The following is a 16,001-nucleotide window of genomic DNA, read 5'->3' on the forward strand; positions in this document are numbered from 1 at the left end:
CCGTCACATTTTGTCCTATTCTGTCTCTTCGTGTCGTTCTATTTATACACATATATTTCGTCTTCTCTTCATTAATCCTCAGCCCTACTTCGCTTGTTGCTCCTTCCACCTTGTTGAAAATGGCTTTTGTGGATAGGATGGAGTCTCCAACGAGATCAATATCATCTGCGTATGCTAGTAATAACTTGAGACTGGGACCTTGAACCGATAGCGGTCGACCTCATGGCTTTCTCTAATACAAGGTTAAAAAGTAGTGGAAATAACGCATCACCCTGTTTGAGTCCACTGTTGATTTCGAAACTGTCAGACAGTTTATTATTTACACGTACTTTTGATATTCCACCCTCCATACAAACTTTGGTCATCCGAACGAGTTTCTTTGGTATTGAGAACTCCGCCATAGCATTCCATACTTGGCTTCTTTCTACGCTGTCATATGCCTGTCGAAAGTCTATGAAGAGATTGTGTATGGGTCTGTTATACTCCCATCCCTTTTCTAGAAGCTGTCTCAGCGTGAATAGTTGATCTATTGTGGATAGTTTTGTATGGATAGTAATTGTGGCTGTTTGTCCTAAAACTCTAAAACCGGCTTGATATTCTCCTAGGACATTTTCAGCATAAGGGGTTAGTCTACTAAGAATGATGTTTGAGAGGATTTTATATGCCCTGTTTACGAGTAAAATTCCTCTGTAATTCGCGCATTTTGTTTTGTCCTCTTTTTTGTGGATGGGCACTATGATGTTTTCCTTCCATGTTGCTGGTATCCTTTCTTCTAACCATAATCTATGTTATTAACTGGTGTATTTGGCGAAGTATTGTTTCTCCACCATATTTCAGAAATTCTGCTGGTATCTTGTCCGTACCCGGCGCTTTGTCATTTTTCAGCTTATTTAAGGCCTTTCGGGTTTCTTCAAAAGAGGGATTTTCGACGGGCATGTCTGCTGTTATATAGATCTCTTCTTTGTGCTGTTCTTCCTGTATGATGTTTAGAAGGTCCCTGAAATACCCTTTCCATTCTTCTGTTAGTTCTTTATAGTCGATTATTATCATATGGTCTTTATTGTCTCTCAGTGTATGGATAGAATTGGTTATGTGTCCTCTTTTCTCTGTGTAGATTGCTTTATAGAATTCTCTGGAGCCTGGTTTGGGTCGGTCTCTCTCCATAGCTTCATATTTTTGTTGTTCATAGTTTCTTTTCTTTGTGCGTATCATTTTTCTTGTTTCTTTTCGGCAGTCGTCGTATTCCTTTTTACTTTTGTCTGTTTGTAGTTGTATCCATGTCTTCCTTACTGTTTGTCTTTTTTCCAGCTGATTCCGACATTCATCGTCATACCATGTTTTTGCCGTCTTCTGCCTACTCCTTCCAAAGATCTTGTCAGCTGTCTTGGTTATTATTTCGGCAGTCGTTTCCCACAACTTGTCTATATCATTGTAAACTGTTTCAGAGTTCAAGGTTTGATCAAGTTGTTCTATATATTTTTGATGTTTCTCTGTGTTCTGCATTTCGTCCATGTTCCATTGTAGGTTCATTGTTGTTTTGTTGTATTTGTGGCTAGAAATTCTGCATTTGACTTTTGCTCTGACTAAGTAATGATCTGTGTCTCAGTCTATTCCTCTGAGGCTTCTTTACGTCTATGATATTGTTCCCATGTCGGTCATCTACAATGATGTGGTCAATTTGGTTTCACGTAATATGGTCGTTTGAGATCCAGGTTTGCTTATGAATGTCTTTATGCGGAAACATAGTTGACTTTATTAACATATTATTAGCTGCTGCAGTTTCTGTGAGTCTTAAGCCATTGTCGTTGGGTATATTGTGAAGGCTGTGTTTACCGATTGTGGGGTGTAAGCTAGGCTCTTTGCCTATTTTAGCATTAAAATCTCCGCAGAGTATGTGCATATCTTGTTTGGGCATCGTATCTATCACTCTTTCTAGGGCGTTGTAGAAGTCATCCTTGATATCTTCATCCTTCTCTTCCGTTGGCGCATGAGCTGAGCTGATCGAGATATTGTATCGTTCTCCCTTCATTCTGATATAGCATATCCTTTCGTTTATAGGTTTGAAATTTAGTATATTCTGTACCAGGCCGTCTCTAATCACAAAGCCCGTTCCAAATTCATGTCTTCCGTTTTTGTTACCGCTGAAGAAGATGGTGGATTTACTTATTTTTATATTTCCATCGTCTGGCCATCTTATTTTTTGGACTGCTGTTATATCCATTCCTATGTTTTCCAGTTGTTCCACAGCATTTGTGGCAGCTCCAGGTCTGTACCAACACTGGACGTTCCAAGTTCCGATATTCATAGTCCTTTTACATTGCATTGGTCGTTTTTGTGTTTATCCGTCCGGTTCCGAGGCAAAGTTGCAGTTTTCATAACTAGCTTATTTTTCCGAGGATGGGTAGTTAACCCTCCGCTCAACCCTCCTCTTTTACCCGGGCTTGGGACCGGCTGAAGTAAGGTGATTTCCGAGCTACTCAGTTCATCCGTTCCTCACCCTACCACCAGGCAGAGTTGAGTTGTACATACAGATGAAATAATGAAAAATTTACGAAGTATTATTTATCAAAAGTGGCACTTGCAGTGCAGAACATAACATCATTATTATTATCTGGTTAACAGATTTATACTTTTTAATGATGTAACTTTAAATACAAGTAATAACATTGAACAAAAAATACTACAATAAGAAAGACAAATACGTTATAAATAAATGTGTCATTTTTTTGAGCACCTAGGGGAGAGTTGGATAAAACGGGATAGTCGGACAAAACGGGATACGAGCCTAGAGACTCAGCTAGTGCTTCTATCAATCGAACAACGACGGAAACTTGTTATCAGTCGTCATTTTAACATTCTCAGTTGGTTTTACCTCGATGCCACTATTTGATGTAAAGTTGTTGTGTTTAGAATTGTTTGGCTTTATATTTTTCGGTACTTTGTACTTTTAAGAGCGTTGTTTTCTACATTATACTGCCTACATATATAAACATATAATTCCGGTGAGTATTGCATTTAATTAACCGCTCATTAACGAATCTCCTTATGTGTAGAGTCTCTAAATTTACTTTCACATTTAGGCAGCAGCCATTTTTGTTTTGAAAAATGTCTGAGTTGGACAAAACGGGACACTTATAAGTTGGATAAAAAGGGAATCAGTTTTTTATGTCCCGTTTTATCCACCTATTTATTTGTTGGCCCATTGATTTTTTAAATAGCGATATGAAGCGTTTTCTCATACCACAGAAACGAACAACATATTTTTATGTGATTTTTGTTCTGATATACGTACCTAGTCCTAAATAAAAGGCCTTATTTCCCATTTTGCAATAAAACACACAAAAACTCCTATTTTTAAGTTTTTGAATACTGAAGATTTCTTTCAAAAGAAAATTTTGCTTTGCAGACTTTGCAGTTTTATGTCTATTTAATTATACTTTTTAGAAATTTTTATACAAAAAATTAAATATTGTGAACCTATCCCGTTTTATCCAACCGTGGTATGCTAAAACGGGACGTGTAGGACTAATAAATATTTATTCCAGTCATTAAAAATAGCTAAAAATATGTTTTTGTGTGCTTCAATAAATGTTATACCTATAATAAAAAAATATGAAAAAAAAATTTTAAGAAACGCTTTTCTTTAGTTACGAGTGACGAAAATTAAAAATATTATAAAAAAAATCAACTAAAAAGCAAAAAATTAAAAAAAAATTTAAAAATCCAACATATTCGTCAAAAAAAAGCGTGGCGCGTCTTCATCAAATGAACGGTTTTCGCCCCACGCTTTTCTTTAACGAATGTGTTAGATTTTTTCATTTTTTTTTATTTTTTGCTTTTTAGTTGATTTTTTTTATATTTTTAATTTTAGTTACTCGTAACTAAAGAAAACCGTTTCTAAAAATTTTTTTTTTCATATTCTTTTATTTTTTACTTTTTAGTCTTACACTTTTCAAACATTAAAATATATCGTCATGTTTCTTAAAATATGTATAAAACATATGATGTACTAACATGAAAAGTAGTCGGAATCGGCAAAAAAATTGAAACTTTATTGTTTATTTATGAAGCATAACGTAAACAATTAACGTAAAAAGTGAAATTATGTATAGTTCATATTATTAGCTACAATCCGTTTCAAGCTAGTTTCAAGTTTTTACAATGTAAAAAACAAGAGAATTTAAGCATTTTCTATTAAAATCTTTTTTTATTTAAACAATTAATAATCAAAAAAAAATTATTGATTATTCGTGTATTGTTCCCGCGAATGCATATGCCTGCAAATTTTCATTCATTTGCATTGGAGAAAAGGCACTCAAATTAACGTCTAAAGATTTGACGCAAACTATTGAACTAAATAAAAGCGTTTAAAAAATAATAATATGATAATTTACATATTTTCCGCAGTAAAAATAAACAAGAATGGTATCCCGTTTTGTCCAACTCTCCCCTATGTAGATTGTTTTGAATAAAGTAATCACATATACTGTCTTAACTCGACAAACGACGCTTTATACACATCTTAATGTGCTGTTTCACTTTTCTTTTTTAATCAAATAATTCACCAAAAACAAAATTAGCATGTCTCCACGTAAACACAGTAAAAATGGTCTACTATCGGACTACCTGCAACGTTGCCTATTTTCTCATTTCACAGCCTTAGCTATAGGTGGCTGTGACAGTAGTTATTATTATACGTAAGTAGGTCAAAAGTTTACTACTTACATAGAAGCGAGAAAAGATGAATTATAACCTAACTTTTGAGTCAAATATTTTGACAGTTGTTTGTTTTGAATTTGAATACTAACTAAACGGACAAAAATTTAAGTGGTGTATTAGTTATTTTTGTTATTGATAAATTAACGCAAATATGAACAAACCTAAAGACAAGAATATGTCGAAAAATGTTAACCAGAGAATGCAACGAATAGGTTGTAACTCAGCAACATCAAAAAATTCCAATCAACTTGTTAAAAAAACTCTTGTAAGAAACACTGAAAAACCTAAACCAGTAACTAAAGTTATCAAAAACAATATCACGCCAGGTCGAAGTGAGCCCTCTGAAAGCAAATCGGTCCAAGTTCCTGAACCAATAAAGAAGATTGAATCATTTGAATTTCCTGAGCATTACACCACCCTGAATCTGTTCAAAAAAATCGATTCCATTACTAAATATCGGAAAACCAAAAGTTGTTCGGATGCTGATTATAAAAATTTAGCTGTTGATGAAAAGGTTTGTACAGATCCAAGGTTATTTTTATTACATATACAGTAGAACCCTGATTATCCGTTTGCCGATTATCTGGACTGCGGATTATCCATGCTATGATTTTCCATTACCCAAATTGAATTTATGTGGTTTTATCAAAATAGTGTCACCATAAATCACTTGATAGAAACTCTATACGCCAAGAGGGAGACTCATAATGAAAGATTTATTTTTTCTGTTATCTTTTTATGGTAGGTACATTTGTATGTATATGGTAGGTACATATGCATGTATATATGTACATATGTATTAAATAAGAAATAAATGTTCCAATTATCCATGCCACGTCCGGTCTCGAGGAACGTGAATAATCGGTTTTTACTGTATATCAAACCAGATAAATGTCGAAATACCGAAATCAAGAAAAAACGTTTTTAAAGTTTAGTGCTTTATTTTGAATTAAGCGTACCAGTTGTATTTGATATTCGATATGCTAGTGAAAGATGCATATATCAGAAATAATATTCTATCATTAGTTTGAAATAGTTAAGAGACCTAGCTGATTAAACCTAAATTTAAGATCGAGGTGCGATCATTTACCTGGTTTTACCTGTAAATCAAAATAAATCACACTGTATTAAAGACACTTATCACCTTTTTACTGAATATGGTAGATATGCAGCAGTAGAAATATATTGTTGTCCGGCAAATATATATGTGCACTTAGTTGGTTTTACATGCAACAGAACTTTGATTTTATGGAAGTAAGTAGCGATATATTGTTTTATTTGAAAATGAAAAGTTGGTTAGGTGTAACTTATTTGTTTATTACACAAATTATCTGCTGAATGGTAAGTCGTATCATTTATTGGGTTTTACCTGTATGTAGAGTGTAAAAAGCTGAGAATTTTGGTATACTTAACTCAATATTTTAAAATTTGTCATTCATCTGGTTTTCGCAGTATACCGACAATATATAAGAAAACTCTGTTCTTCTATTTCATGTCACTCATTATCTTGTTTGTGAATTCATTGAGACCTGGTATATACTACAGTTTATTTGCATAAACTATGCAGGAGATATAAACATTAGTTGACATCAAGTTCATCATCAGCAACATGTGAGATGGCTATTTCGTTCAGTTTTTGAATGTTTTTGGATAACAGTTACTTGTATAATCACATACATTATTCATTAATTTAATTAATGGGATTATTTTTTCACTATCTATGTATTCAGTGATTTTTCTTCTTATACAATCCACTAATGGATGTTTGCAATCGCGGTTGACCATTTTTCTCTATCCCTTGCAGGGTGTATTAGATCTCCTATTGTGATTACAATAATTTATGTACTATACAATAAAAACTAATAATCAAGAAAAAGTGATAAAGTGATTTTAATAATATACTGTTACTATGGAATGAGTAGATAAATTTTGAACATCTTCAACAACTAAAATCGTTGACAACAAATATAGATGCATATTCTTATATTCGTTGATCCTACTTTTAATGTAGCTGCACAAAGGTTCGTCTTCTCTCATCTTCAATTAATCAAAATAATCTGCATGCAGATGAAAAAACAATATCCGTAAATGAAAATTTAGTCCTCACAAGAGTAATAAAGAAATGGACAAAGAAAGAAGGGATGGTGGATTAACCCCTTAATGTGCACGCTCAAGTTAAATTGAGCATACTAAACTGGCCAAGCTGTGTATAACGTTTCACACATGAATGCAATCGAGAATTGAAAATGACAATGTGAAAGCAAAAAAACAATCGTTTTATTGATATTTATCATTTGCATGTGATTTCCCAACCAAACAACCATATTTTAGTCACTAAGTAATCTTCAAAAAGTATTTATTGCCTACTGTACTTTGCGGTCATTACTGTACTTTGCTGTCATCCAATATATGGTTGATTGTTTCAAGTTTTCTGTAACAGAGTCTGCAGCTTAAATCTTCATGAAATATACCCATTTTAAACAGGTATCCCTTCAAAGCGACTTATGATTTTGAGCTGATTTCAACCAGAGTTAGAAATAAATTCAAATTTTCAGAATTCAAATCTGATAATTTCAGAAAGATGCCACATATACATATATTTAGCTTTATAGAAAATATGTTGTGTGTTAATAATTTGAAATATAAATACAGTAGAACCCCGAAAATCCCAACTAATTGGGAGGACAGCCTGTTTGGATTCCGAAAAGTTCGGATTATCCGAAAGTTAACCTAACTAGTAATTCAGAGCTTTCATTGTCATTGATTTTGAGTCGCAAAACGTTCTCGCAAGAATGTGGACAATATTTTTGGACTCAAGTTGACTACGAGAGAACTGAATTAAGTTTGTGTTTAACCTTTTTATAAGCACTATATTATATTAAAGTATGTATTTGCTTTTAGAGAAATTTTAAATGCTAAAGTCCTATTGATCCTACATTGTTCAATTTTGTGGTTTTACTCTGTATAATACACATGTTTCTATGTTTTTGTCTTGAATTTTTTAATTTTTTTCACTTTCCATTGGTTCGGATTTGCCGAACATTTGGATTAGCAGGGTTCGGATTTGCGGGGTTCTACTGTAGTAGTAAACATGTCGAAATAGTTCTCTTGTTTTAATATACAGTAACCACCATGCTTCTAGACACACGCACATGGGTATATTGAGGTGCTACAGTCCTGGATCCTTCACTTGTTTCATGGTTTACTTTTATATCTAGTGACGTGTAGAACATCAGAAAATGTATAGAAACCAATATAAACATAGGAAGTTGACAGATTATAGAAGCTGTATTTTAAGTTTATACAGTCAAGTTGTAAAAGTTATAAAGTACCTGTATTGTAATTGGTATTGTAATATTTTTGGTGTTTAAATAGAAGTTTTTTTTAAAAGCAGAGTAACAATAGTAATAATTAATGTATGTTTTTGTATGAAAAAACAATTATTTTGAATAGTTTCATGAAAGTCAAATGACATGACAGACATAAAAGTCACAGGTGAGAACGAGCAAGATTAGCTCATGCCTAGAAATTCGGTGTGTCTACTAGTGTGTAATTTAATGTTCCAAATATGTAATAACTTTCATTTTGTAGGTAAAACAAGTTAACTTTCCATATAGCCAACCATTATACAAAGACCTACTGCCCTTAAGATGTGATAAACCTCGAACTCAACCATTTGCAGCTTCTAGAAATCCACTACCACAAAAGGACAAAGAATTACTTCTTGCTGATTTTGTTCAACCTAGAAATATTCCAAACTATTATAGTATACCTAGTATAGATATTAATGACAAAATTACTCCTTGTAGAAATACTAATTTAAGATTATATAAACTCTTACAAATTAATTCCAGTTAAAAAATAAGTAATAGTAAACAAATTAAAATTATTGTATCCAAAGAACTTTATTTTTTTATTTATTATTTTTTGGGCAGTTCAGTTTATTTATTGAATTGGCCTGTGACAAAAGTCACATAAATGAGAATCTACAGCTGTGGTCACTGAATAGTTTACAGCTTCATTTTTACATTGTAACACTCTAAAATGGGGAAAAAAAGTTCCGAAATAGGTAGCATACTGAGTTTATTCTGGAAATAATATCATCTCAGTGCCTTTTCCAATTGAGACATTCATCAACATACAAACCCAAAAACTTTAGCCGTTGCACTTTTTCAATTTGGTCATAATACATTGATAATTCTACATATTGTAACAAAATGGTTTTGTCTATTGTGGAAATGACTACCATTCATTTTATCAACATTAAGATGTAAGTAATTTGAGGAAAACTAATGATCACACAAGAATTCGTTCCATTTATTTTCAAGTGATATACGCGATTATTATCTGATATGAGTACCTACTGAAGTAAAATCTGCATAAAGTGTAAACTGTACAGATGAGTTTATTGATATACTTAATGTTATTGAAGCAAATAAGAAATAATATTGGGCTAATTTCAAACCTTTACGGGACATCCATAAGAATGTAAATGTAATCAGATACAGATTTGCAAATATTTACTGATTGTTTATGACATATTGTTTATGTATTCTGGTTAAATGAGTTATCTCATATTAATAATGACAAAAATTGTCGATGCAGCCGTATAGAAAAAAAAATTAAAATTAGATAAAACACGTAACAAATATAAATCACCTAAATTCCAAAAAAAAATTTTACACACTGTCTACAACTATTTTCCGAAGCCCACAGCAACAAATCTAAGTCTATTTTATTTCCATTTAGAATTATTCTACTTAGTGGATAATGCCTGAATGCCTACCAAAGTTGCAGCGATGATATTTATTTGCAAAATTTTGAGATGATCTAGTGACTCTAGAGGGAACATTAAAATCAATTAGAGACAATAGATCATTGCAATTTATTTTTGAATTCAATAGTTTATGTACCCCCTCTGTGGCTCAGTGGTAAGAGCGCCTACCTTCTCACCAGGGTCAGAAATTTTTTGTTTATTATAAATTAATAAATGAAAATAGTTTATGTCCTTGTGGGATCGGTACTCACCGGAGGGACCGCAGACGTTCGGATACAATTAGCGTATCTTTGAGTTACTACTCCCCTGAGTTAGTGATAAGTTATATTCTAAAAAATCATTATGAAATTGACTGGCCAGTTGGTTGTGAAAACCAGTGCCAATAAAACACAAACACACACAATAGTTTATGTAGAAATAAAACATCAGCATAAATCCGTCTGGAAGATATCTCAGGAAGGTTTAATGTATTTCTAATTTCTGAGTAGGAATGGTCACTTAATAGACAAGGCGAAAACGGCGGGTTCGAAGGGAAAAATATTCCCATGAGATTTTTTTGCATAATCACATTCGTGAGATATCCCAGAATAAGGTTCAAGAAGTCGCCCAAGTGAAAAGTGGGCCAATTTTTTTTAACAATTTTTTTTAATCAAATTGCAAGAATCAATATTTTTGGCCCGAACAATTTTTTCTTTAATTTTTTGGATCATTCTGGACAAAAAAGGTCTCCTATAATTTTTCTCTAAAGTTGATCGTTTTCGACTTATAAGCAATTTAAAATTGAAAAAAACGAAAAATGGCGATTTTCAAGGCTAAATAACTCGGTTAAAAGTTATTATTATGAAAGTCAATATATGACTAAATCAAAGTTTGAAGCCCCCCCTAGAAGATCCTGAAGAAATTTTTGTCATTATTTTATTACTAAGCTGTTATTTTTAAGTAATAATAATAAGCGCCACGCACGTGTGCGGGGCTGTAAATGCTGAGTGCGAGAGAGAAGCTATTCCAGCAGTCCAATTGTGCATCTTACTCGCACTCACATTTACAGCAGCGTCAATAGGATGCAACCACTCATTGTTATTAATTAAAAATAACAGCTTAGTAGTAAATTAATGACGCAGATTTCTTCAGGATCATGTAACGGCGACTTTAAACTTTGATTTAGTCACTTTCTGACTTTCAAAATAATAATTTTTGACCGAGTTATTAAGCCTTAAAAATGGCCATTTTCGCGTTTTTCAAATTTTAATTTGCTTATAACTCGAAAAAGATCAACTTTAGAGAAAAATTATAAGAGACCTTTTTTGTCCAGAAAACCTAAAAAAAAATTAGTCCGGGCCAAAACATTGATTTTTGCAATTTGATTAAAAAAAATTGTTAAAAAAAAATTGGCCCACTTTTCTCGTGGGCGACTTCTTGAACCTTATTCTGGGATGTCTCATGAATGTGATTATGCAAAAATATCTCATGGGAATATTTTTCCCAACGAACCCGCCGTTTCCGGCTTGTCTATAAAGGTTTGTGTAATTTAAAACTTAAATATCTAATGAATTTATTTTGAACTTTTTCAAGCTTGGCTATATGAAGTGGGTGACCAAACAATTGAGCAATTCTCAAGAACAGATCTAACTAGGGAAATGTAAATCAGTCTGATGGAATTAATGTTATGCAAACATCTAGAGGTTCTGATAATGAAGCATAACATTTTAAATGCCTGGTTATTCACATAATCAAAATGAGCACAAAAATTTAGTTTGGAATCTAATTGAACACCGAACACCTAGATCTCTCACAGTTGATACAGCCTTCAGTGATTCTTCAGATAATTTGTAATTATAAGAGAGGTTGTTAACTCTTCTACAGAAACTAATAAAGTGACATTTTCCAATATTAATGCTCATTTGGTTCCAATTGCACCATGCCATAATTTTATTAAGAGCAAACAGTAGCGATCAACAGGTAGCAACAAACGCGTTCCAAGATTGCGGCTCTAATTTTGAATATTTTGTCGAGATATTTGGCACACATATTCGTAATATAATAAATAATGGCGGTACAGAGCCCAATTTCAGAAATATGTTAGTATGTGGAAATTACTCTATAACTAAATAAAATATTGAAAAAAGGAGCCTGTACCGCCATTAAGAAAGACAAAAAATACACTTTCTTCAAATAAACTTTTTTATCCCGTGCCTAGATTTTGTGTCACATTGGAACTACTAAAAATCGATTTTTTTATAACAAGAAATCGAACGTCACTGACTTGGCAACATTTCGCGCCTATGTGTATAAAAATTATTGTTTTTGATAGTATTAACGTGACTGTCAGTGTCGAATTACCGACGCAATGTTGCCTCACTTTTGAAATTTCGCAGAACTTTCGCAATCTTGAACCGCGTTTGTTGCTACCTGTTGATCGCTACTGTGTGCTCTTAATATCAACTTGAAGTTTTTCACAATCGTAAGACAAATTCGATAATCCTATAGATTTTTAAATCGTCAGCAAATAGCAGAAATTTAGAGTTAATTTTAGATTTAATGTCATTAACAAAAATATATTTAACAGGAAAGGTCCTAATTAAGTGGCTTCCTTGGGGAACACCAGATGTTATGGAAATTTCACTAGATTGAAAGTGTTTAATCTTAACAAGTTGTATTCTGCTAGTTAGGTGACTACACAACCAGTTATACAGATTGCCTTTTTGCCGTAAATCCTGTTTGTAACAAGCTTTAAGCTTGTTACAAAACAATTTATGATTCACGATGTCAAGTGCATTGGAGAAATCTGTATAAATAGCATCTACCTGTAGCCATGGGCGCCCATATAAAAATTTTCAGGGAGGCCAGACGGGAAGATTTTGTACACTATGGATACCAATATATAGTTTAAATCGCCCGAAAAGCCAGGGAAAGCCCCCTGTAGTCTTGTTTCAAAAGCATTAGATACAGTGGTTTACTGTTTAATTAGATATACCACAGTGAAGGAAGCGATAAAATCGGCAACATTGCATATTACTCCACTATACGCTGTGAGTTCGTACATAGAGGGGATATTTAAAAATTCGCGAGCGCCAGTAGTGACAAGTCTGTAAACGTTTACTGGAAATTTGACATAAATGTCAAAGTGATTAATTTAAAATTAAAATTAAAAACATTAATTATAAAAAATATTAGTTGGTCAAAGCTGTGGTATATATTTTTACCTTAAATATACTAACGTTTTAAATACTGAATTTAAGTTTTTTTAATGTTCTGTAATATGTAATTATAAATTAATCTATTAATCTTAGCGCCATCTACACGATAATTGTGAAAGTATCCGAAGTAAGAAATTAATATTTCATCAATAGAACGTCAAAATGATTATAGACAAGGCGGAAACGGCGGGTTCGTTGGGAAAAATATTCCCATGAGATATTTTTGCATAATCACATTCGTGAGACGTCCCAGAATAAGGTTCAAGAAGTCGCCCACGTGAAAAGTGGGCCAATTTTTTTTTTAACAATTTTTTTTTAATTAAATTGCAAAAATGGATATTTTTGGCCCGCACTAATTTTTTTTAGGTTTTTTGGGCCATTCTGGACAAAGAAGGTCTCTTATAATTTTTCTCTAAAGTTGACCTTTTTCGAGTTATAAGCAATTTAAAATTTGAAAAACGCGAAAATGGCCATTTTTAAGACTTAATAACTCGGTTAAAAATTATTATTATGAAAGTCAGAAAGCGACTAAATCAAAGTTTAAAGTCTCCGCTACATGATCCTGAAGAAATCTGTGTCATTAATTTACTACTAAGCTGTTATTTTTAATTAACAACAATGAGCGGTTAGATCGTATTGACGCGGTTGTAAATGTGAGTGCGAGCAAGATGCACAATTGGACTGCTGGAATGGCTTCTCTCTCGCACTCAGCATTTACAGTGGCCGCACACATGCATGGCGCTTATTATTTTTATTTAAAAATAACAGCTTAGTAATAAAATAATGACAAAAATTTCTTCAGGATCTTGTAGGGGGGGCTTTAAACTTTGATTTAGTCATATATTGACTTTCATAATAATAACTTTTAACCGAGTTATTAAGCCTTGAAAATCGTCATTTTTCGTTTTTTTCAATTTTAAATTGCTTATAAGTCGAAAACGATCAACTTTAGAGAAAAATTATAAGAGATCTTTTTTGTTCAGAATGGTCCAAAAAATTAAAGAAAAAATTGTTCGGGTCAAAAATATTGATTCTTGCAATTTGATTAAAAAAAATTGGCCCACTTTTCACGTGGGCGACTTCTTGAACCTTATTCTGGGATGTCTCACGAATGTGATTATGCAAAAAAATCTCATGGGAATATTTTTCCCTTCGAACCCGCCGTTTTCGCCTTGTCTATTAGCAAAATCTTAAAAAAATCGATTACAATTTAATTACTTTTTTGCGTTGTAAATATTAAGCGATAACAATTAAATGATAAATTTAAAAATTACCGGTGAAAGTTGCATTAGTAATCCGCTAGGAGCGACACCAGCGAAGCTCAGAGCGTATAGTATCGGTGCGTAATCGTCCATCGTCAGATTCAAGCGGATACCACATTTAGTCCAGACAAATTATTATATTTTTTTACCACCAAAAATGAGATGTTTTAACCAAATAATGCTTTAAATATAATGTACAGAATAATTTTGAATTTGGTTCCGTTAATGATTTTGTCCTTAAAAGTAGAAAAAAGTTTAATCTCTCTTGCGTAAAATTCATCGTTTAATAATTTTAACTGTATTATATTATGGAAGTGTTTAACTTTATGTTCTGAAATGACTAATTATTATTTACAATGAGTAGGTAACCTGCTAATACCAAAGAATATATATAGCTCCTAGAAGAAGCTTTTATATGAAACAGATGGTCACGTTTATAAGCAGGCTTGTTGACGAGGGATGTTGCGGTCGCAGTGCGGGCGTTGGTAGTCCGTAGTCGCTGTCAGGTCTATGCACCTACTTAGTTGGAACTCAAAATCCTATGCTAAAACATTACAGGGCTGTATTTTTCTATCAGATTACACATTCGTTGCTAATACGATTGTTAAAATTCCAGCAAATGGTAAGTAATCACTGAACACATAGATTAAAATAATCCAAATAATTTAATTAATTAATTAATTAAATTTATAAATGTACCTACCTATATACTTAAATAAATAATAAAATTAAATTATGAATAATTAACAAGTAACGATTTTCCAAGAATATTCAAAAACTAAACGAAATAGTCACCTCTATTTTGCAGATGAAATTGCATGATACCTGCTCTATGTCTCTATGCCGCCTACACTCTCTTAATGTTTAAAAGGCTATAAATTATAATAATAAATCATAGCTTATTTAATTACAGTAAGTGGGAAGCCGGCAGTGTTGCCATTTTAAGTCCGTAAATCTAACTGAAAACTAAATGCAGTGTATGTATTGTGCGAAAAGTAAAATATTTGTCGAAGGAATCTACCTGATCTACCTGAAAGAAAACCATGTTACTCTTCAATTAGTACATTGCATAAAGGTAAATTTTAGCAAATAACAGAATTGTTAAAATTCAGTATCCTACCGACCAAATTTAACTGCCACATCATACCTAATAGAACATTCCAGGAGTAGAAAGGTGTCAGGCAGCAACTAAATTTACAATAACAGTGGCGTACAATATTTTGTTAAATTGTCATAAAATTTATGTAAGCACACACGTTGGAAAGTTATAAGGAGACATATAACATTCTGATATGTAGGTAGGATTATATTCCGTTTAGTGGGTGATCTTTTATTCCAATGTTTGCTAATTTATTAATGAGTAAGTTATGATCGACACAGTCAAAGGCGCCCTACTGAGCTAGAGTACAAAAGTCCTGACAGGGCATTCATCCATCAGCATCAATACAGTTGATTAAAGTCTCATAAAACAAATGAATTGTGTTATTTGTATACTTATACCTACCTGAAAGACATGCTGATATTGACTAATACTATTCTCAATTACATACATACATAAAATCAATGTTCCTCTTATACCTGAAGGTGTCGAGGTGGTATGTTGTCCAATAAATAAGAGTTTATTCTGTTAAGATAACAGTATTCAATTATTTTATTATTTTCAGTATGTTTAAGGGGCTATCCTAGTGTAAAATTACGAAATTCATATACTTTTTTGGGAATTTCTGAAATAAAAAGTACTGAACCAATTGTTTTGAAAATGTGCATGAGCATTTATTATAAAAAGAAATACATGTTAAACAATTTTTGTAAAAAAATATTGAAAATTGAACGACTTATGCGCCATCTACTGGCACCATGAAAATAAAAACGTAGCTCCTCTGCTGCAGTGATAGGGACTAACAGACATCCCGAAACATAAAATTTCAAAGTTATTATTGAAATATAAGATATTTTCTATACCATCAACTACGTGTTTTTTGATCGGATAAAAAATGTCAATTTGGCGGTTTTTTAAACTGAAAATGTTTTAGCTAATTTTAAAAA

At 32.5% G+C, this 16,001-nt stretch overlaps 1 protein-coding gene across 1 annotated transcript; it reads left to right on the forward strand.

The window, feature by feature from the left end:
* The first annotated feature begins 4,748 nt into the window (after nucleotides 1-4,748).
* Nucleotides 4,749-8,622, forward strand: LOC126887834 (uncharacterized). Its single transcript, XM_050655709.1, has 2 exons — nucleotides 4,749-5,233; nucleotides 8,311-8,622. Exons 1-2 carry the CDS (start codon nucleotides 4,871-4,873, stop codon nucleotides 8,575-8,577), a joined length of 630 nt encoding a protein of 209 aa, XP_050511666.1. The 5' UTR covers nucleotides 4,749-4,870; the 3' UTR covers nucleotides 8,578-8,622.
* The last annotated feature ends 7,379 nt before the right edge of the window (nucleotides 8,623-16,001 follow it).

The sequence above is a fragment of the Diabrotica virgifera genome, chromosome 7 (assembly GCF_917563875.1).
Source record: "Diabrotica virgifera virgifera chromosome 7, PGI_DIABVI_V3a".
Classification (NCBI taxonomy): Eukaryota; Metazoa; Arthropoda; class Insecta; order Coleoptera; family Chrysomelidae; genus Diabrotica; species Diabrotica virgifera.